The 24,337-nt window shown below is 38.6% G+C and overlaps 1 protein-coding gene across 1 annotated transcript; it reads right to left on the reverse strand.

The window, feature by feature from the left end:
• Nucleotides 1–18,250: 18,250 nt before the first annotated feature.
• RNASE6 (ribonuclease A family member 6) lies at nucleotides 18,251–20,114 on the reverse strand. Its single transcript, XM_004421304.3, has 3 exons — nucleotides 20,007–20,114; nucleotides 19,418–19,793; nucleotides 18,251–19,031 (listed from the first exon to the last, which is right to left on the reverse strand). The coding sequence occupies exon 3, from the start codon at nucleotides 19,024–19,026 to the stop codon at nucleotides 18,562–18,564; it is 465 nt and encodes a 154-aa protein (XP_004421361.1). The 5' UTR covers nucleotides 19,027–19,031; nucleotides 19,418–19,793; nucleotides 20,007–20,114; the 3' UTR covers nucleotides 18,251–18,561.
• Nucleotides 20,115–24,337: the final 4,223 nt, after the last annotated feature.

Genomic DNA, 24,337 nt, shown 5'->3' on the forward strand with positions numbered 1-24,337 from the left:
AGGTAAAAGAGAAAAGAATTAAAAAGAGTGAGGACAGTCTAAGGGACCTCTGGGACAACATCAAGCACACTAACATCTGTGTTATAGGTGTCCCGGAAGGAGAAGAGTGAGACAAAGGGGCAGAGAATCTATTTCAAGAAATAATAGATGAAAACTTCGCTAACCTAAGGAAGGAAACAGACATCCAGGTATAGGAAGCACAGAGAGACCCAAACAAGATAAACCCAAAGAGGCCCACACCAAGACACATCATAATCAAAATGTCCAGAATTAAAGATAAAGAGAGAATCCTGAAAGCTGCAAGAGAAAGACAAGTTACATACAAAGGAAACCCCATAAAGCTATCAGCTGACTTCTCAGCAGAAACCTTACAGGCTAGAAGAGAGTGGCACGATATATTTAAAGTGCTAAAAGGAAAAAACTTACAGCCAAGAATACTCTATCCGGCAAGGTTAGCATTCAAAATGGAAGGAGAGATCAAAAATTTCCCAGACAAGCAAAAATTAAAGGAGTTTGTCACCAAGAAACCAGTGTTACAAGAAATGTTAAAGGGACTGATTTAAGGGGAAAAGAGAAGACCACAAATAGGAAAAATTATCTATTTCCATGATAAGAGGGTAATGGATACAAATGCACAAAAAAGAGGTTAGATATGATATCAAAAACATAAAAGGAGGGAGGAGGGGAGTTAAAGAGTAGAGCTTTCAGACAAAGGTCAAACTAAAGAGACCATCAATTCTGTATAGAAGGAGAAAGGAACAGAGAAGGACTACTAAAACACAGAGGAAAAAAAAAGTTAAAAAATGGGAGTAAGTACATACTTATCAATAGCTACTTTAAACGTGAATGGACTAAATGCTCCAATTAAAAGGCATAGGGTGGTTGATTGGATAAAACAACAAGACCCACATATATGCTGCATACAAGAGACACACTTCAGACCTAAAGACACTCACAAACTGAAAGTAAAGGAATGGAAAAAGATACTCCATGCAAATGGCAATGAAAAGAAAGCTGGGGTAGCATTACTCATATCGGACAATATAGACTTGAAAACAAAAACTGTAAAAAGAGACAAAGAAGGGTATTACATAATGATCAAGGGAACAATCCAACAACAGGATATAACACTTGTAAATATCTACGCACCCAATGTAGGTGCACCTAAATATATAAAGCAATTATTAACAGAGATAAAAACAGAAATAGACAGTAACACAATAATAGTAGGGGACTTGAACACTCCACTTACACCAACGGATAGATCATTCAAACAGAAGATGAATAAGGAAACATTGGCCTTAAATGACACACTAGAACAGACGGACCTAGTAGATATATACAGAGCATTCCATGCAAAAACCGAAGAATACACGTTCTTTTCAAATGCACGTGGAACATTCTCCAGGATTGTTCACATATTAGGCCACAAAACAAGTCTCCATAAATTTAAGAAGATTGAAATAATACCAAGCATCTTTTCTGACCACAATGGTATGAAACTAGAAATCAACTATAGGAAGAAAATCAGAAAAGCCACAAACACGTGGAGATTAAACAAAATGCTACTGAACAATGACTGGGTCAACGAAGAAATCAAAGAAGAAATCAAAAAACACCTGGAGACAAATGAAAATGAAAATACGACATGCCAGAATTTATGGGATACAGCAAAAACGGTTCTAAGAGGGAAGTTTATAGCAATACAGGCCTATCTCAACAAACAAGAAAAATCTCAAATAAACAATCTAACAATGTACCTAAAGGAACTAGAAAAAGAAGAACAAACAAAGCCCAAAATCAGCAGAAGAAGGGATATAATAAAAATCAGAGCAGAAATAAATGAAATGGAGACCAAAAAAACAATAGAAAAAATTAATAAAACCAAGAGCTGGTTCTTTGAAAAGATAAACAAAATTGACAAACCTTTAGCTAGACTCACCAAGAAAAAAAGAGAGAAGGCACAAATAAGTAAAATCAGAAATGAAAGAGGAGAAATTACAACAGACACCTGAGAAATACAAAAGATTATAAGAGAATACTATGAAAAGCTATATGCCAACCAATTCGACAATCTGGAAGAAATGGATAAATTCTTAGAATCATACAACCTTCCAAAACTGGATCAAGAAGAAGTAGAGAATTTGAATAGACCAATCACCAGTAAGGAGATCGAAACAGTAATCAAAAACCTCCCCAAAGTAAAAGTCCAGGACCAGACGGCTTCCCTGGTGAATTCTACCAAACATTCAAAGAAGACATAATACCTATTCTTCTCAAACTCTTCCAAAAAAGTGAGTTCGGGGGGAAGCTCCCTAACTCATTCTACGAAGCTGACATTACCCTGATACCAAAACCAGACAAGGACAACACAAAAAAAGAAAATTACAGGCCAATATCACTGATGAACATCGATGCAAACATCCTCAACAAAATACTAGCAAATCGCATACAACAATATGTTAAAGAGATTATACACCATGATCAAGTGGGATTTATTCCAGGTATGCAGGGATTGTTCAACATTCGCAAATCAATCAACGTAATACACCACATTAATAAAATCAAGAATAAAAATCACATGATCATCTCAATAGATGCAGAGAAAGCATTTGACAAGATACAGCATCCATTTATGATAAAAACCCTGAATAAAATGGGTATAGAAGGAAAGTACCTCAACATAATAAAGGCCATATATGACAAACCCACAGCTAATATCATCCTCAATGGTGAAAAACTGAAAGCTATCCCTCTAAGAACAGGAACCAGGCAAGGATGCCCACTCTCACCACTCCTATTTAACATAGTACTCGAAGTCCTAGCCAGAGCAATCAGGCAAGAAAAAGAAATAAAAGGGATCCAAATTGGAAAGGAAGAAGTGAAACTGTCACTATTTGCAGATGACATGATTTTATATACAGAAAACCCTAAAGAATCTACCAGAAAACTTTTAAAAGTAATAAACGAATATGGTAAAGTTGCAGGATACAAAATCAACATACAAAAATCAGTTGCATTCTATACACTAACAACAAAGTAGCAGAAAGAGAAATTAAGAATATAATCCCATTTACAATTGCAACAAGAAGAATAGAATACCTAGGAATAAAGTTAACCAAAGAGGTGAAAGAGCTGTACATGGAAAACTAAAAAACATTGCTGAAAGAAATTGAAGAAGACACAAAGAAATGGAAAGATATTCCGTGCTCTTGGATTGGAAGAATTAACATTGTTAAGATGTGCATACTTCCTAAAGCAATCTATAGATTCAATGCAATCCCTATCAAAATTCCAACAACATTTTTCACAGAAATAGAACAAAGAATCCTAAAATGTATATGGAACAACAAAAGACCCCAAATAGCTACAGGAATCCTGAGAAAAAAGAACAAAGCTGGAGGTATCACACTCCCTGATTACAAAATGTACTACAAAGCTATAGTAACCAAAACAGCATGGTACTGGCACAAAAACGGACACACAGAACAATAGAATAGAATCGAAAGCCCAGAAATAAACCCACACATCTATGGACAGCTAATCTTTGACAAAGGAGCCAAGAACATACAATGGAGAAAAGAAAGTCTCTTCAACAAATGGTGTTGGGAAAACTGGATAGCCATATGCAAAAAAATGAAAGTAGACCCTTACCTTACACCATGCACAAAAGTTAACTCCAAATGGATTATAGACTTGAATGTAAGACCTGAAACTATGAAAATTCTAGAAGAAAGCATAGGCAGTACGCTCTTCGGCATCTGTCTTAGCAACATATTTTCAAGCACCATGTCTGACTGGGCAAGAAAAACAATAGAAAAAATAAACAAATGGGACTACATCAAACTAAAAAGCTCTGCACAGCAAAGGAAACCATCAACAAAACGAAAAGACAACCTAACAATTGGGAGAAGATATTTGCAAACCATACATCTGATAAAGGCTTAATCTCCAAAATATATAGAGAACTCATGCATCTCAACAACAAAAAAACTACCAACCCAATTAAAAAATGAGCAAAAGACCTGAACAGACATTTCTCCAAAGAAGATATACAGATGGCCAACAGACACATGAAAAGATGTTCAAAATCATTAACTATCAGGGAAATGCAAATCAAAACTACAATGAGATATCACCTCACGCCCGTCAGAATGGCTATAATTAACAAGACAGGAAACAACACGTGTTGGAGAGGATGTGGAGAGAAGGGAACTCTCATACACTGCTGGTGGGAGTGAAAACTGATGCAGCCACTATGGAAAACAGTATGCAGATTCCTCAAAAAAGCAAGGAAAGAACTACCATATGATCCAGCTATTCCACTGCTGGGTATTTATCCAAAGAACTTGAAAACACCAATGCGTAAAGATACATGCACCCCTGTGTTCATTGCAGCGTTATTCACAATAGCCAAGACTTGGAAGCAACCTAAGTGCCCATCAAGGGATGAATGGATAAAGAAGATGTGGTATATATACACAATGGAATACTACTCAGCCATAAGAAACGATGAAATCCAGCCATTTGTGACAACATGGATGGACATTGAGGGTATTATGCAAAGTGAAATAAGTCAGAGGGAGAAGGTCAAATACCGTATGATTTCCTTCATTGAGTAGTAGATAATAACAACAATAAACAAACACATAGAGACAGAGATTGGATTGGTGGTTACCAGAGGGGAAGGGGGGAGGGAGGAGGGTGAAAGGGATAATTCGGCACATGTGTGTGATGATGGGTTGTAATTAGTATTTGGGTGGTGAAGGTGATGTATTCTATGCAGAAATAGAAGTATAATGATGTACACCTGAAATTTATACAATGTTCTAAACCAATGTTACTGCAATAAACAAAAAATTAAAAAAAAATGTGTATCCAGAATATATGAAGAAATCTCAAAACTCAAAATTTAGTAATAGGAAATCAAAATATGAAATTGTCCAATATCATTAATCATCAAGGAAATGCAAATTAGAACCATTACACACCAATTTTAACGGTTAAAATGAAAACGACTGGCCGTACCATGTATCGTCAAAGATGTGGAGCAACTGCCACTGGGAAGGAAGCAACCACTTTGGAACAGAGTTTTGCAGTTTCTTACAATGTTCAACAAACACCTGCCATATGACTCAGCCATCTACTCACAGGCATTTGCCCCGGAGAAACAAAAGCAAAATCCATACAAAGACCTGTACAGGAATGTTCACAGAAGTTTTTCTTTTAATAATCCCAAACTGGAAACAACTCATATTTACACCAACAAGTAAATGGATAAACACTGTATAAACCTATAATGGGATACAATGCAGCAATGAAAACGACGTGGATGAATCTCAAAATAAGAATGCTAAATGAAAAAAGCCAAAACCTAACTCTTACCCAAACAAAAGGCTACATACTATGATTCCATTTATATGAATTTCAGAAAGTGTAAGCTAACATGTAGTGACAGAAAGCAGATCAGATGTTGCCTGGAGATTGGGGGTGTGGGAGGGGTGGGAAGGTGAAATTACAAAGGGGCACAAAGAAACTTTTGGGTACGATAGACATGTCAATATTTTTATTGTGGTGATTGTTTTTATGGGTGTATAGATATGTCAAAACTTATCAGATTGCACACATTAAATATGTATGTTTTACCATATGCCAATTATACCTCAATAAAACTGTTTTTAAGATGTGCTCCCCAGGATCCCCCTCCAAGGGAAAAAAATAGTTTCCTCAGTGTGGATCTAGACATTTCATAGTTGCCCCCAGTGCAAGACTAGGATTGATAATGGATAAGAAAAAATCAAGAGAAAAACATTATTTAGAAGGAAGTTTTTAAGCACTCTTGGTCACCACAGCAGTTTTTGTAAAGGGAAAGTAGATCAATCCCTTGGGGAAGGAGGGACCCATGACTACTGGGTCTAGGGAAAGCCCAGAGATTCTCCGCTTCCCTCTTTCCAGATGACTCTGGCTGGCTCCTCACTCTGGCTCCTTACCTGCCACACCAGGATGCACAGGCTTGTCGTCATTCAACTCGCAGTGGGGGGACAGTGCAGGAATGGCTGTGGCACTGCCCACCTGCCACAAAGCACGCTGGCTCCCAGACAGGATCAGGGCACCGACTGCTCGCTAATCTCTTTAGAAGGGCCTTAAGCAGTGATCGCAACACCTGCTTTGGCAAGTCACTGTCAGAGGGTGAAAGCCAGGAAGTTGGGAGCTGGCCAGAAGGTGGGTTATTTGAAGATGTCTTGTTTTAGAAGGCTAAACCAACTTTCCTTGAAGTTTATAATCATCCAAGGGTGAGATGAAATAACTTCATGATGTACCAGGAATTTTATTAAGCCCATTTTATCTGTATCTTCACACTTATATTAATTCATGTAGGTCTTGAAACCACCTGAGAACTAACACTAATCACTCTTTATTGAAAATTCCAGTTTTCTTGTTTGTCTTTCCCACTCAACTGAAAATATTGGAGGACAGATATCAGATCTCTTCTTTTGCCTTTGTATGGCTGGTGATCTGCAGGGTGCCAGACAGATTTTAGTAGATTTTACAAATAAAAGTGAATGAGTATAATATCCTATACTTAGTAAATGAGGCAACTGATTATCTGCAAAGCTAAGTAACTTGCACAGGTAGTAAATGACTGCTGAAATTGTTTTTTAGCTATTTATTTTGAAACAATTTCAGATGTACAGAACAGTTGCAAAAATTGTACCAAGAATTCCTGTATATCCTTCACCTAGATTCTCTAAACATTAACATTTTCCATATGTGCTTTATTATTCATTTATTTGTATACAGATTTATAATTATTTTTTCTGAATGTTTGAGAGTAAGTTATGGACGTGTTGCCCCTTTACCCCTAAATATTTCACTATGTATTTTCTACAAACAAGAACAGTCTCTTCACAAAGGCTTAGTATACTTATCAAAATCAGGAAATTTTCACTGAAACTATACTATTATCTAATCCACAGACTGTATTCAACTTTCATCAATTGTCTCACTAACATGGTTTGCAACAACAGAAAATTTTTTTTTTTCTGTTTCAGGATCTCATCCAGGATCATACAGTACATTTAGTCATATCTCTTTAGTCTCTTTTAGTCTGTGTATGCTTTAATTTAGTCTTTGTGTTTCGTGATTGTGACATTATTGACGAGTATGGGCCTGTTATTTTGTAAAATGTCCGTAAATTTGGACTTGTCTGATTTGTCTGATTTTTTTCCCTCATGATTGGATTTTGGTTATTTATTTTAGTATCATTTATGCACAGAAATGGTGTTGTGTCCATCTCAGTGCATCCTATCAGGAGGCATGTGATATCTGTCTCATTACAGATGATGTTAAAATTTGGTCACTTGGTTAAGATGATGTCTATTAGGTTTCGCCACTATAAATTTTCATTTTTCCATTTGTAACTAATAATTTTCTTGTGGATGTGTAGGAATTTTTACCATTATAACACTACATTGTCTTAAAAATTTGTTTCAATACTCAATTTTTCATCATCCTTCCAGACTCTTGTTATGTGAAATGTGACAAATATAGGAGAGGAAGAACTATTCCTCTACCCTCTAGGTTCTTCTGGTTGGTCTAAGAATTAAATTGACATGAGATGGAATAACGGAAGAAAATCAAACAAAGTTTAATAACATGTGTACATGGGAGAAACCCAGGAAATCTGAGTAACTAGCCAAAATAGCTGAAGTCACCACCTTAAATATCATCTTTAGCTAAAGACGAAGGAGGTTATTGGGCATAGTGGTTTGGGACTTCAAAGGCGAGGAAGGCAACTTACATGGAGATGGAAAAGCAAATGTTTGTTAAACAAGTGTTGACTACTCATTGTCTTGAAAAGACAATGAGACATGGAGAGGACTTCGATCAAATGGCCCTTGTTAGATTCCTTCCTGTCTACCACATCTAGTTCATGTTATACTATAGTTATCTTACAATATTAGCTCTTTCTCGGAACAGGCCTTCTATCTTAAATTCTCTTAGGCAGCTAGGGAGGAAGGTCAAAGTTTTTTTCTGAGTTTTTTCTGTTTTTAAAAATTATCAAGCCAAAGAGACACATTTTGGGGTGGCAAATTCTGACCCCCCCACACCAGTATGCCATTGATATCCTCATCTAAGTAAAAAATAAAAATACTGACTTGGGCAAGCCCAATAGCAGAGCCTATAACAGAGATCTCCCTTATGCCTCCTGCCTGGAATTCATCAGTTTCTTCATACACATAATAAGCTTTTATTGTATGACCTTTATGAGAAATACATGTCTTTATGTGCTGCCAATACAAAGGTGAATTAAAATAATCTAGTTCCCCAAGTACTTTGTATTCTAATTGGAAAGATGTGTACACAAACACTTGTAGTAAAAATGCTCATGAAAAGTCTAAATATAGGTGAAGATAATGCCTAGTCTAGGCATTGCCTTATTGTTTCTACCAAATCAGTGTAGCTGAATCTTTTTTTTCTATCACTCCCTCAAGGATTCTTTTTAGATATTTCTTTCCTAACCACACCCTCTGGCCCATGAAAAATAAAAACTAAGACATAAGATTTTGTTGAGTAGGATTGAGTTTGAAGGACCACAAACCATAGAAATATTTAAGGTTTTTTTGCCCCTCAAGAGCTAATTTTTGCCCTCTTAGGGGCATTCCCACTCCCCTTGAGAAAGCTTGAGAAAGCATGTACTAAATGACCTTCCAACTCCACTTCCACGGAGATTTCCTTATTTACTCTTACTACATGTCTTCTCAGCACAATAATCAACTACTCCCCCTTGCCTACAGGAGAAATTCTGAATGCCTGGGCCTAATGATTAATGACTATTTGAAAGAGAAATTGGTTTAAAAATACCACAATCACATTTTACAAAATACCTGACCACTTCACTGCAAAACTGTCATGGTTATCAGAAACAAGGATGGTATGAGAAACTGTCGTAGTCAAGAGAAGCCTAAGGAGATATGACAACTAAATGTGAAGTGGTATCCTGATGGAGCCCTAGAACAGAAAAAAGACCTTAGTAAAAACTAAGGACATCTGAACAAAGAATGGATTTTAGTTGATGCTAATAAAAAATAAAACGACCAAAACACTTTTCTCGTGGTCAGCTCCTTTGATTAAAATAGTGGCTGGAACACAGCATTAGTGGCTGTGCAGACACTGAGCAACAGCAGCCTGCACTCAAATCCTGGCTGATGTTAATTTGTCAACTGTTAAACTGTCGTTAGGAGGGTGCTATAAAACATGATCACAAGAGCAGAAAACAAGAGAACATTTCTGCTTTTGTGGTAAAAACTGGGGCCATCAGCTGTTATATTGCTCAATATTTTCCCTCCCACATTTGTATGACACTTTTCTCTTCTTCGGGGTTTTTCGTTATAAACGAGGGAAAAGTTTGAGTTTTTAATTCAACCAGATCTGGTTTCAAATCATGAGTCTGCCATTCACTAGTTTTATAATTTGAGTAAGTTTCTTTCTGAACCTCAGTTTCTTCATCTATAAACTGACAATAATAACTGCCTTGCAATAGCGTTGGTTCTTCACATCTCAAATCAAGCAGCATCATTTCCTCAGGGAAGTCACCCCTGACTCCCTATATTGACTCAAACTTCTTGTTAATAGTCTCATCACTCTGTGTACTCTTTCTTCCTAGCTTTAATTTAGTTTGTAATTATGCATCAAATTGGGTGAATATTTGGTCAGTATCTGTTTCCCCCGTTAGACCCTAAATTCCATGAAAGCACAGACCATGACTCATTGTCAATTGCTGTATCAATAGCACCCAATGCAGCCTGACACATCATCTTCACTTGGTACATTTTTGGGTGAATAAATGAATGGTGAATAAATGATTAAATGATATATATGAAACCTGCAGCTGTCTTAAAAACACTGGCCTGCTTTGAGCCATTCTACCACTCAAATGATGGGAACCATGTATCTTATAATAGCTTGTTTCTTAAATGGACTATCAATTAACTCTGGACCAACTCTAACATAAAATGTGTAATGGCAGTCTGAGTGACTCCTAAAGGGCAAATATTTGGTGAAGGGCTATAAAAATAAAGTAGAAAGTAGAATAAAATAAAATTTTTAAAAATTTATGTTGTATAATTTGCAAGCTCTTCTGGGCATTAATGTAAGAGGGAAGGGCAGGAGCTTTGCATCTAAATTCAGGTTCTGCAAATTTAAGTGCAACTTACAAACATGACCTCAGTTAAATCGTTTCATCTCTTAGAAACTATTTAATATTTATAAAATAAAGATAAGCATGCTTATTAAAGTTGGTATGTAGAATAAATGAAACAAATTATGTAAACCATTTAGAATAGAGTTCAGCAAACAGTAGGTATTTATTAATTCCTACATTCAATAAATATTTATTAAAAACCCACTAGTGCCTGGTATTGTGCTAGGAACTGAGGATCTAATGATGAAAATAACATCTGTTTTTTGCCTACTCAACAATAATGGTGTGCTATTTCATACCCATCACAAAATGTAGGCAAAAATGCAGGAGCATGACACTGTCATGTTTTGCTAGAGACAGGACATGGAGAACCAAAAACTCACATACCACAGTTTCTGGTCAGAGTGTGAAATTGTACAACCAATGTTTCAGTTACTATACCTGTGTAACAAATTACCCCAAAACTTGGTGGCATAAAAGAATCATTTATCATGCTCCCAGTGGGTCAGGAGTTCAGACAGGACACAGTGGGGGCAGCTTATCTCTGTTCCAAAGTCTGAGGACGCAGCTGGAAGACTAAAAGGTTGGGAGCTGGAATCATCTGAAGCCTCATTCACCCATATGTTGAGTGGTTGATGCTGGCTGAGATCTCAGCTGGGCCTGGAATCTTTATACAAGTCCTCTCCAGGTAGCACAGGCTTCCTCACAGCATGGTGATTGGGTCCAAGAGTAGGTGTCCCAACACAGAGAGGGAGAGTCAGGCAGAAGCTGTATCACCTTTTATGACCTAGCCTTGGAAGTCATGCAGTGTCACTTTCACTACATTCTATTCATTAGAAATGAGTTCCTAAGACTAACCTACACTTAAGGAAAGGAAACATAGACCCTACCTTTGATAGAAAAGAGTCAACACCACACTATAAGAAGAGCATGTAGAAAGGGATATGTTGGTGTGGACGTGTTTGGAAAATACGATCTGCTAAAATCAGTTTGAAGAAAATATGGCAATATTTGGTAAAATTGAAAATATGTATGATTTGGCAATTCCACATCCAGGTATACTTTGGTAAAAATTTTCCGCATGTGCACACAGAATGTACAAAGATATTCATGGCAACACTGCTTGTTAGAGTGAAAATTTGGAAACATTCCAAATATTCATCAACAGAAGATTGATAAATAAATGATGGTTTATTAACACAAAGTAAAAAATAATCCATCAGTAAAAATAAAGGAACAAGAAATACACATTTTAATATTGATGAGTCTTAAAAACACTGTTGAGTAAACAAAAAAAGCAAGTTGCATAATGATTTGTACCATATGATAGTATTATATAAATTTATTTTAAAATTGCACATGGAAACACTATGTTTTGTTTATAAATATATTATACATGAAGTAAAAGTGTAAAAATAGGACTAGATACACTCCAAATTTATGATTTCATCTGACAAGAGTTAAGAGGCATGATAGTGGAGAAAGGAATAAAATGGATGTCACTGTTTTTATATTTTATTTACTTTAAAAATATTAAGCAAATGATAATATTTAGTTATTTTGAGTGTTGTATATTGGTTTGTATTTAACTACATTATTTAATTTTTGAAAAGTAATTAATCACATTAAAAATGAAATGAGCCTGTGAGAGAGGGCAAGGGGAGGATTTTATAAAATCCGTCCAGAAGTGTGAAGAGCTCCAGAAGAATTTCAGTCTCACGAGCTTTTGCTTCTCCTGTCCTGTGAGGCTCTCTGGCCCTGCTTCTGCCACCCTTACACCTGGGCTTTTCCTTTGCAGGCTTTCCTCAAAGCAAACCTTTGACACACGACAACTTCTCTGTTTTCATTAGCACTGCCTAGATAGTATGGCATTTTCAAAGAGAACATTACAAATTAAAAAGATGACTTGAAGAAAAAATATTAACAGTATTAAATTAGTCAACAGAAACAGTTTTAGATTATTGACTTTTTTTTTAAATAATTTTATTTATTTATTTATTTATTTTATTCCCCCAAGCCCCAGTAGATAGCTGTATGTCATAGCTGCACATCTTTCTAGTTGTTGTATGTGGGACGCGGCCTCAGCATGGCCAGAGAAGCAGTGTGTCGGTGCGAGCCCGGGATCCGAACCCAGGCCGTCAGCAGCGGAGTGCGCACACTTAACCGCTAAGCCACGGGGCCAGCCCCGACTTTTTTTTTTCTGATGGAACTAATTAAAGTATCGATCTAAGACAGTAAGTGAAGGTGTTAAGAGTAGCATAATGTTTTCACTGGTTCCACATCCTCTGGACAATATAAATTTTCTTTTGTTCTTCAAAAGTACAGTCATCTGACCGATACTCAAATTCTGGTTCCACACTAAGAGGGTAGGAGACATGTATTGAATTGTCTACCCAGCTCATTTTCTCTGGAAACTGACATCTCTAAACCAGGGCTAATCCTCCTGGCACCAGGCCTGGCCCCGGGATGCCACTGTAGACATGGATCTTGAATCTCCTCAGGGCTTCCTGTGCTGGCAGGAAGGGTAGAGGGTCAGAGAAAACCTCAGAAAAGAGAAACTGGATGAGAGCCCATGTGGGTCTCAGTCCAGGCACTACTGGCCCTGGCCGACTTCAGCCACGTCAGAAAGACTTTAAAATGTTGAAAACTTAAAAAATGTTCCCAAGTGTGAAGGAGTTCCCTGAGTTGTCCGCCAGAGCAGACTCCACTTGCCATGTAAGGGCCATTCTGTCTCTAGTCCAATATTCTGTGTGGTTTACACAAAAAGATTCTTGAGAGCTATTTTATGCAATTTGGCTCTGTCCAAGTGGTATGATTGACTGATCCAGGTGGGTCAATCAGATACCCTTCACCAATAAACTGTTTTTAAGAGAGAAATAGAAAGTGAGAATAACATCTACTCACTGTATGAAACAGAAAAGCAAAGGAAATGAGTGTGCTACAGAAAGACTGAAATAATGCACAGAAAGGAAAATTAATGAAAGACAAGGAAAAGTCCAAGATTTTTCCAGTCCTGATTCCATTACATTCCTGAGGCTCCAGTTAAAAAAACTCAGCCTGTTGGGTGTCTTCCCTCTTACTGAATTCCAGTCGCCTGCCTCAGCCACTGCCAGAGGACAACAAGATCCATTGAATAGTCAGTAGACCAGAAGTCAGCATACTTTTTCTGTAAAGGGCCAGACAGTAAATGTTTCATCTGTGTGGGCCACACATGGTCTCTGTCTCTCCCTCCTCTTCTCCTTCTCTTCCTTCTCCCTCTCCTCTGCCTCCTGCTCCTCCTTCTTCTCCTTCGTCTTCTTCCCCTTAAAAATGTAAAACCCATATTGCTCTAGGCACTACAAAACAGGCTACAGGCCAGATAGTCCACAGGGTGTAGCTTTGCCTACCCTTAGATCAACAGCAGTTCCCATTCCAGTCTGCCCATTACAAATGCATGGGGATCTTTTAAAAACATCCCATAATGCCAGGCCCCACCCCTAGAAATTCATTTAATTATTCATTAAATGTTCATAAAATTCATTTAATGGGATTGAGTTGGGAAAATCCAGTCTCACTCCTGTGTTTCTCCTTTACTCTCACACTACTACCACACACACAATACTTCTGACCTTAGGTGTATGGAGGTTTTCGCCCACCAAGCAATTGTCTGCAATACTAGCTGGGTGTCCTACAATTTAACTCAACTCTGACATTATCTACCTGGAGAGAGCACTGTATCACATAGGTTAAGGGCTCAGGCCCACAAGGCTTCTCCTACTCTACTCCAGAGGCCAATCACAAGTCCAGGTTGTTACCTGCACTTCTGACCAATCGGCTACAAATCTGAGGTTCCCACAACCCCCTCCTTGGGATTGATTAATTTGCTAGAGTGTCTCATGGAACTCAGGGAAACACTTACATTTACCAGTTTATTAAAGCATATGATCAAGGATACAGATGAACAGCCAGATAAAGAGATACATAGAGCAGGTCTGGGAGGTTCCTGAGTGCAAGAGTATCCGTCCCCAGGGAGTTGGGTTATGTCAGCCTCCCAGTGTAGATGTGTTCACCCACCTGGAAGCTTTCCAAACCTCCTACTATTGGGATTTTATGGAGGCTTCCTCACATAGGCATGATCAATTATTAACTCCATTTCCAGCCCTTCTCTCTTCTCTGGAGAATGGGGGGTGGGATGGAAAATTCCAAGCTTCTAATCATGGCTTGGTCTTTCTGGTGACCAGTCCCCATCCAGGAGCCACCCAGGAGCCTATCTAGAGTCGCCTTATTAGGACAAAAGATGCTCCTAGTGCTCCTATCACTTAGGAAATTGCAAGTGTTTCAGGAGCTCTGTGCCAGGAATAAGGAGCAGAGACCAATACATATTTTCTATTATCTCACAGGGATCCAGTCACTGATATTTTTCTGAAAGCTCCCAGGTGAATTTAATATGAAACCAGAGCTGAGAGCTGTTGGAACTTTCGCTGAATTCATTTCTAAACTTTGCCTACTTTTGGATCATTCTATAATGTCTGTCAGGTCATTTAAGCTCATTTAGGAATATAGCTAAATGAATTTTTGATTTAGTCAATTATCTTTACTCTCTTAGAATACATAATTGCATGTTGAAAAGAAAACAAAGCTGAGAGAGTCTCCATCTCAGTCCAGTCCATTTATTGAGAACTAACACCTTCTAAGAATTTGATAAAAGATTGTCCCAAATTTACCCTCTTGCTCCCTCCTTCATCAGAGATGAAAAGGGGCTACAATGTTGGGGGAGGGGGGAAGTTGGAGGGGAGGAAGAGGCAAGTTAGATATTGCTGCAAGTCTCTAAAAAATGACACTTGTATTTTTGTTTTCAACATTTTGTTGCAAAATATTTGCAGTATTTTTAGGTCACAGAAAAAAAATGAAATAGAATGTACACCTCACAGTGAATTTCATTATTTTAAAGTAATATTTTATGTTTTCTAATGTTTCTGACAGTTCAAAAATTTTTGTAGCACAGATTTCTTCAATCCACAAGTTCCTTTTAATAAATAAATAACAATAGAGTGAGTAATTGAGTTGTTTGCTTAAAGAAATTTCAATCTTTTACTAGATTACCTTCTTTAAGAACCTCTGGAAATTTCCAGGTGATGCTTATATGGTACATAAATCCATTCTGATTACCACTCGGGTTAACTCATGCTGTAACCACAGGACCAGTTCAAACCAGCCATATCATGTAAATAACAGAATGTCAAAGTTATCTTACAGGAGTGACAAGCCAAAACCGCAAGTCACGTAGCCGGAGCATGCACAGAGGAGGAAATTTTGATCTGAAGTAACACCCAGAAGCAAAGTTTCTTCCCCCACCCCCACCCACAGAACCAAAGGACCAGAACATGACCAGAACGCAAAAGCCAGAAACTTTTCAAAAGCAAGGATCCAGTGTCCAGGAAGATCTGTTGTTAAAGCCCCTTTTCATACCTTCCATAAATGGCCTTGTTTAAAGTCCTTCCAATCAAATCTGTCCTACCAGAGCTACTGCATACCAGCCTGCCCTTCCTAATCCCTTAAATTTTACCCCAAACCCTGCATCAGGGAGACAGATTTGAGCCCTGCCTTCTGTCTCTTTGCTGGTTGACCTTGCAATAAAGCTCTTTCTGGGCCGGCCCGTGGCTTAGCGGTTAAGTGCGCGTGCTCTGCTGCTGGCGGCCCAGGTTCAGATCCCGGGCATGCACTGACCCACCGCTTCTCCCGCCATGCTGAGGCTGCATCCCACAGACAGCAACTAGAGGATGTGCAACTATGACATACAGCTATCTACTGGGGCTTTGGGGGGAAAAAATAAATAAATAAAATCTTTAAAAAAAAAAAAGCTCTTTCTTATCTCAAAAGCCGGTGCCATAGTATTGGCTTCTATGCATGTTGGGCAGTGAAGGAGAGGAAGACTATCCTCTACCCAATCTGGGTCCTTCCTGGCTGGGCTACAAATTAAATTGACATGAGATCAAATAACTGGAGAAAATCAAACAAAGCTGTATAACATGTATACATGGGAGAGACCCACTGGGTAACCGAGTATCTCAACAAGATGGTAGAGCTTCTCACCTTCAATACCACCTTCAGCTAAAGACAAAGGAGGATGTTGGGAAGGGGCGGTAGTTAGCTATAGGAGATTACCAGAAAGCACAGTAAACAAGAGTATGCATATTTAAGTCCTCACCTTATGCACTGATAAGAGTTTCTAGAGATAAGGTCATCCCCGCCTTCTTCCTGGTACAGAGAGGGAGATACCTTTCCCTTATAAAGGTAAATGTCTCTTACAAAGGGTAACTTCTACTTTTCAGAGCTTCTTTCCCTTCTGTAGTTTCTTAAAAATAACCAGCCCAAAATAATCCTTATGCCAAAGAGACACATTTTGGAGGGGCCAATTCTGATCTCCCACAGAGAAGGTAACAATGCCATCTGAAGGCCCTTTTCCCTGAGAATGCTGCTACTTTCCTACACTTGTTCACATCAAACACGAGCACAGATCCTTCTGTCTGCTCCCCACAGACTTTACTTGAAGACTCTGAAACTATGAAATATAAATGCAGCACAGCTTAAAGGTGAATACTTTTGAAAGCTGCTCTAAGTTGGAGGACTCATGTCTCACCACAGAGTTCACCCTACTGAGTACCTACTTTCTCAGGTGCCAAGTTGCCCTGGCCTGCTTATCTCTTCCCAATGGGAGGGCCCTTGAATATCCATCACCCTTGGAATCCAGGTTCCTGAAATCTGAAACTTCATATTCCATACTTTGTTCCTAAGACATGACATAAATATGTGGCATAAAGGGAGGTGAGCACAATTAGCACATGTATTAAAGGAATAGAAGCTTGGAAAGAACTATTCTGCAGCACAGGTAATTGGCACACTTGTAACTGCTTTAATATGTGGACTTTCCAATACCCATTGTCTTTGGCTGCTACTCAAAGACTGATCACTCTATACAACACTTTGACTCACGTTGGTCTACTAGCCCAATAACTCTAGAGGTTGAGAAGGAAACTGAAACTCCCTCCTGTGAAAGTGACCACAATGAAGGGTAGCAGAATATACCACCTCAAAATATGCCTCTTTGGCAAAAGGATTATTTTGAGAAACTGCAGACACAGCAGAAGCTCTGAAAACTGAGTGAAAGTTACTCTGTTGTAAAGGAAATTTACATTAGAAAGAGGGCCTATATCAGGAAAACAGCTATTACCAGAGATCACTTTTTCATCTGAGAGACTTATCTGCATGGCAGGGCAAACTTTGTTTACCATATGTTTCCTCTTCTCCTCTTCCTGTGAATTGCATTCCCCTCTTTGAAGACCCAGACCCCTAGCCCTTTCCTTAGCTCAGAATGATATAGAAGCCTCAATGGTCTGGCTGAATTTTGAGTCTCATATCTTTGTGGGGCTCCCATATATACATAACTAAAATTATTTTTCTCCTGTTTATTTGTCTTTTTATTACAGGGGCGGTCTCAGCCAAGAACCTAAAAGTGTAGAGGGAAAATTATTTTTCCTCCCTTACACCTAGGACCTAAATTCTTAAGCCCAGCCAAATTCTTAATCCTAGTCTTTCAATTTCTAAATCTAATACCTGTTCCAAAACCCCAATGTTTCTGTGATATTTTGGTATTTAGGCAGGGCAAGAATGTTTTTAGTTTCCCAGAGCTTTTTTTCCTTGATCTATGCTTTCTCCTTGTCCATTCCAATAGATAACGGGGGTATTGAATCTAAGGCTACAGTGGATCATTATCCCTACTACTTATATTTAAAACATTATCTAATTAAATATAGAAACAAAGAGTAAAGATCTAGGACACCTCAGTTGCCAGTGTTAGAATCTGTGTGTGAAATTTCCATCAACACTCTATGATGTACCAGTGCTACTTCTAAATAAAGGTAAACAATGGTTTCGAGGGAAATATGTAAAGCCATGAGCAGAGTTTGAAGGGATGGAGACCTTTCTTTCTCCAAAGTTCCAAAGACACAGGGGCAAGGGAAGTGGCTGGCAATGGTGTGAAAGGGATCTCAAACACACTCATTAGAATGCAGCAGAAAGTGGTTTTATTGCTGTGAACACAGTGCAACAAAGCTTGGCAGAAGTTTCATGGTTAAAAATATGGAGACATGGACCTTTCTTTCCCCTCTTCCCTGTTGCCTTCCTTCAAAACACACAAAGCTCCAAAGCAGAAAAGAATCCTATTTCTTTTTGTTCCAACTCTGGTCTGGTGTCCTAGGCACTCTAATTTTTCTTCTATGGTTCTTCTATAGGAACCAGGACAATCAATAAAAGAAAAGAAAAAACAGAAGAGATCATAAGAGAACCTGTGACAAGTGAGAGGGAAAATGATAGAAACTTTATACAATACTATCTAAGTGTACAGGAACCAACTGATAGGGAGGGTCGCCCTTCTGAGGGGGGTCACAGGCAACAATGTAGAACTTGTATGGGGCAGAATCTTTATATCGGCAGTTAGGATACCTCCCTGCAGTGAGACTGCATTGAGTCATGTTAACAGGTTTTAGACTCTGGTGACAATTTTTCTGGCCATTCTTGCAGACGATGTTGGGCAAATCACAGGCAGCAGCCACGTTCTGGAAGGAGTCATGCAGAAAGGTGTTTTCAGGTTTACAGTGCTGGGTATAATTATTGACACCATTCATTGCCTTGTTGCATTGGAGAGGGCTTGGCTGTATATGCTGAATTTCAAACCATTGAGCATGGGTGAGAGACTTAGGCCAAGCACAAAGTGGCTGCACCAGCCCCCATAGTCCCAGCAGCAATAGTAGGAGAGGAAAGCGTCCCAGAAGATTTAACACCATCTTTTCTGTGTAGGAAGAAGGAAGATAATGGTGATAATAGAAGCAATAAGAGCAAAATCATTATTCATAACCATTTAGATTTTTATTGTGCCTTTTAAGATTTCATAGCTCTTTTTTTTTTTTTTTAAACCACCTTCTCTCTCACTGAGTCTCACAATTCTATGAAGAACTTGAAGCCCAGTGAGGAGGAATACAAGGTAAGGAGAACCTTCCTCTGATTGGCAGATCCCACTCTTCTCTATGTCCTGTACTCATGTGTTTGATGGCCATGTCAAAAACCTTGTCTCTTTCCTCTTCCGTCCTGAAATATTTACCATCCATCTATTTGACCTGGCCCTCCCAGCCATCTTCCTTGCCCTACCCTCCCCAGCCCTGAGGCTTCTCCTCTTACCAGGTCTCCGTGCTGAGGCTCCCCCTGAGAACAGAAGACGTAGTTAGTCCCAGGCTCAGAGGCTTTTGTCTGCTGCTTCTCTCCCAGGCATGCCAGAGCTGCCAGCATGTGGCAGGGAAACGGTTCTGAGCCCAAGCCCTAGGAAAGCGAAAACTCGGGCTTGGCAGATGAACTTCTTGTGCACAGTGTCGATGAGACTCAGAATTTCAAACTTGCCGTTTAAAATAGAATCAATGTCACTGTATACACAGGAAGAGTAAGTGTACTTACAGAAAAAATGTGACTCACGGTTTTGAGGAACTGATCACTTCCTGATACGAGTTACTTCCTTACTAATCTGAAGCTGCAGTTTTTTGAAGCGCTGTGATTTTAGTTCCTTAGGAGAAAATATACCACGTAAATCTGATATAATAACTGCTGCATACTTGGTGAGTTCCAACAACAGCCTTGAATGAATTACTCATTTATGCGTACATTTATTGGGTCAGATATTGCTCTACTCAGATTCAGGAGCTCATGATCTAATGAAAGAGACCATCAGGTAAATGGACAAATACAATACACATTAATAAATACAAATAGCACTTACAGCTGTGTTGGAGGTGTCAAAAGATTTTCAAATATTGAAGTATATGGGATAACTATTCAGGTTCAAAACTGATTCAGCTTGAAATAAAGAAGCCTGACTTTTGGCCTAGAAAAATATACATTGTACATCTGCTTTAACCATTAAAGTGAAGAACGCACTCTCTTAAGATGAGAATGCATACTTCCCCTCCCACGCCCTATTGGTAACATCCTATTGGTAAAGCCTGGATTAGTCCCTCTCCTGAATTCAGGGTCGTGTTGACCTGCTAATTTGCAATTAACTGCCTCTTGGAAACTTTGAAAATGTATCCTGGGTGTGTTTACTGTATGTTCTTTGTTCTAAAAAGATATAAGACTGTGCTGAAAACCATGCTTCTCCAGAACACTTCTTTCCTTTCTGAAAGAGGCCTCCTTGGGTTATAATCCTCACTCTGGATCAAGTAAAACTCACTTTATTTTTCTTATCTATAGAATGGTTATTGGCTATTTTGTGTTGACAGAAGAAACTACAGGAAATTGTGAGGAGATAGTAGAGAAGAAAGATGATTGGAGGCATAATATCTGAACTGAGTTTTGAGGATTAATTAGAAGTTAGATGGGGCCGGCCCCCTGGTTTAGCAGTTGAGTGCTCGCGCTCCACTACTGGCAGCCTGGGTTCGGATCCCCGGCGCACACCGACGCACCGCTTCTCCGGCCATGCTGAGGTCACGTCCCACATACAGCAACTAGAAGGATGTGCAACTATGACATACAACTATCTACTGGGGCTTCGGGGGGAAAAAAAAGAGGAGGATTGGCAATAGATGTTAGCTCAGAGCCAGTCTTCCTCAGCAAAAAGAGGAGGATTAACACGGATGTTAGCTCAGGGCTGATCTTCCTCACAAAAAAAAAAAAAAAAAGTTAGGTGAAGAGGATGGTAAGGGCATCCCAAAGAGGAAACTGTGTGTGAAGAGACCCATATACATGAAGGAGAAGGGCAAATTTAGGGCATTTGCCTCTTGAATATGTTCTTACCTTTCCATTGGTGCTGCAATACCCTTATTCAAAACCTCATTGTGTCGTGGAGGGCTCACATAAAAGCCTCCTACAGGGATGGCCTGCCTCTAGCCTCTTTTCCTTCCCATCCATTCTACATATAACTTCCAGATTAGTCTTCCTTGAGCATCAATATAATAGTGGAACACTCTTGCCCAATGCTTTTAATGGCTCTAATTATCTACAGGATAAAAATGATATCTCTTTATAGCCAAGTTGCAGGATATAAGGCTAATATATGAAAGTCAATTGCTTTCTTATATACTAGCAATGATCAATTGGAATTTAAAATTAAAAACACCAACATTTGCATTAGCATCAAAGAAAAATGAAATACTTAGGTATAAATCTAATAAAATATGTACAAGATCAATATGAGGAAAACTGTAAAACTCTGACGAAAGAAATCAATGAAGATCTAAATAAACGGAGAGATATTCCATGTCTGTGTTGAAGGAAACCGAAATATGTCACCCCAAAATACGGCTCTTTGACATAAAAATTATTCTGAGCTGAAGACAATTAATTAAGAAGTAGTAGGGGCTGGCTCGGTGGCACAATGGTTAAGTTCATGCGCTCTGCTTGGGTGGCCCAGGTTTCGCAGGTTCAGATCCCAGGCATGGACCGACGTACTGCTTGTCAAGCCATACTCTGGTGGTGTGCCATATAAAGTAGGGGAAGATGGGCATGGATGTTAGCCCAGAGCCAATCTTCCTAAGCAAAAAGAGGAGGATTGGCAACAGATGTTAGCTCAGAGCTAATCTTCCTCACACACACACACAAAAAGTAGTAAATGCATACAAAGCTCCCCCTTTTCTGCCTAAAGGCAGGAAATAAATTCTCCTTTTACTGGAGATAGACTCTTATTAGCCCAGAGAAGCCACCAGAGGAATCTGCAAACAAAATTTGTTAAGCTAATCCTTATCTTCCTAGTTAAGGAAGATAAGGCCCTAGTTGGATTACCACTGGCTCAAACCCTTTTGCCTTGTCAATTCTTCACAAATTTATTGGTTTTTTGTATACAAGGCTTAAAACTTCCTGCTCTGATCACTTCTTCACGTCTTCGTTCTCTTGTGAAGGCTTCCATGTACACGTAAAAATTTAATAACATTTATATACTTTTCTTCTATTAATCAGTCTTTGTCAATTTAATTTTCAGGATCAGCCAGGGACCCAAAGAGGGTCAAGGAAGACTTTTTCCTCCCCTGCAATGCATAGGAAGAACCAGTGTTGTTAAGATGTCAGTTCTTCTCAACTTGATCTATAGATTCAGTACAACCCCAATTATTATCCAGCAAGTTATTTTGTGGATTTGGACAAATCGGTTCTGGTTTATATGGAAAGGCAAAAAACCCAGAATAGCTAACACAATACTGAAAAAGAAGAACAAGAAAGAGGACTGACACTACCCAACTTCAAGACTTACTGTAAAGCTACAGTAATTAAGACAACGTGGTATTGGTGAAAGAATAGACAAATAGATCAATGCAACAGAATAGTAAGCTCAGAAATAGCTCCACACAAATATAGTGAACTGTTCTTTGACAAAGGAGCAAAAGCAATACGATAGAGAGAAGATAGTTTTTTCAACAAATGGTACTAGAACAACTGGACATCCACGTGCAAAAAAGTGAATCTAGACATAGACTTTACACCTTTCACAAAAATTAACCTAAAATGAATCACAGACCTAAATGTTAATGCAAAATTATTAAACTTCTAGAAGATAACATAGAAGAAAATCTAGATGATCTTGAGTTTGGCGATGACTTTTTAGATATAACCCCAAAAGCACGATCATGAAAGAAAAAATGGATGCGTTGGACTCATTTAAATTAAAGACTTCTGCTCTGCAACAGACACTGTTAAGAGAATGAAAAGTCAAGCCACAGACTGGGAGAAAATATTTGCAAAAGAGATATCTAATAAAGGATTACTAAATGGAATATACAAAGAACTCTTAAAACTCAACAATAAGAAAACAAACAACCGCGTTAAAAAAATGGGCAAAAGATATGAATAGATACCTCACTGAAGAAGACAAACAGATGGCAAATAAGCATATGAAAAAATGTTCAAAGTCATATTTTTGGGAGAAAAACTTTTTCTCTACCATGTTAGATTTGAATGGTGGAGGGGGGTGTGGCTTGCAAATTAACTTTTAAAGAGACGTATTAACAGGAGAAAGGACAAGGTTTATTTATTTAGTGAGTAATTCACCTCATAGTCAGAGGTAAAAGTTTACAAGCCAATTTAACAAAAAAAGGAGCAGATGTTTAGGGCTTCAGTGGGAAAGTGTGGAAGGTTCTATTGGACTTTTTGATGCTAGTGGGAAGGGGCAGCCTGTCTCCTTCTGGCTGGAAGTTTCCTCATAGGGGGTTTATAGCTGCTGAATTCACACTTCCCGGTGCCAAGGGTCAGTCTTCTTTCCAACAGGAAAATCCTACAGGACAATGGCCCCTGTATTTTTGGGAGGTTCTACTTAAGTTTAGATAATATTTGTTTCTGTAGCTACTGTCTGTTCAGAAGTTTTCAGTTTAAAATAATTTTCATACCATTTTAGTGGGCTTGTAACCCCTTCAACATTTCATTAGAGATTGCAAATTAAAACAACAATGCAATATTACTATACACCTATTAGAATGACTAAAATCCAAAAAATTCACAACACCAAATGTTGATGAGGATGTGGAGCAACAGGAAATTTCATTGACTGCTGGTGGGAGTGCAAAATAGAACAGTCACTTTGGAAGACAGTCAGTTTCTTACAAAGCTAAACTCAGGCTTACCATATGATTCAGAATTCATGCTCCTTGGTATCTATCCAAATGAACTGGAAACTTATGTCCATCCTAAAGTATGCACACAAATATTTATAGCAGCTTTATGCATAATTGCCAAAAATTGGAAGCAACCAAGCAACTTCAAAGAGTGAATGGATAAATAAATTGTGGTACATTCAGACAATGGAATGTTATCTAGCATTAAAAAAAAAAAAAAAAGAGCTATCAAGCCACAAAAAAACGTGGAGGAAACTTAAAGGCACACTGCTAAGTGAAAGAAGCCAGTCTGAAAAGGCTACATACTGTATGACTCCAATGTGGGGGATCAGAATTGGCCACCCCAAAATATGTCCTTTTGGCTTGGTTATTTTTAAGAACAAAACACTCTGAAAGAAACTTTGACCTTCTCTCTAATTGCCTAACAGAATTTAAGATAGAAGTGCCTCTCCCGGGAAAGAGCTACAACCATAGATAATTCTAGGTGTAGTAGACAGGATGGCATCTTGCATGGGCC

This window comes from Ceratotherium simum, chromosome 3, assembly GCF_057802395.1.
Source record: "Ceratotherium simum simum isolate JZ-2026a chromosome 3, ASM5780239v1, whole genome shotgun sequence".
Lineage (NCBI taxonomy): Eukaryota > Metazoa > Chordata > Mammalia > Perissodactyla > Rhinocerotidae > Ceratotherium > Ceratotherium simum.

Coding starts and splice junctions, on each gene's coding strand:
- RNASE6 (XM_004421304.3), bottom strand. CDS start 19,026: ATGGTGTTAAATCTTCTGGGACGCTTTCCTCTCCTACTATTGCTGCTG.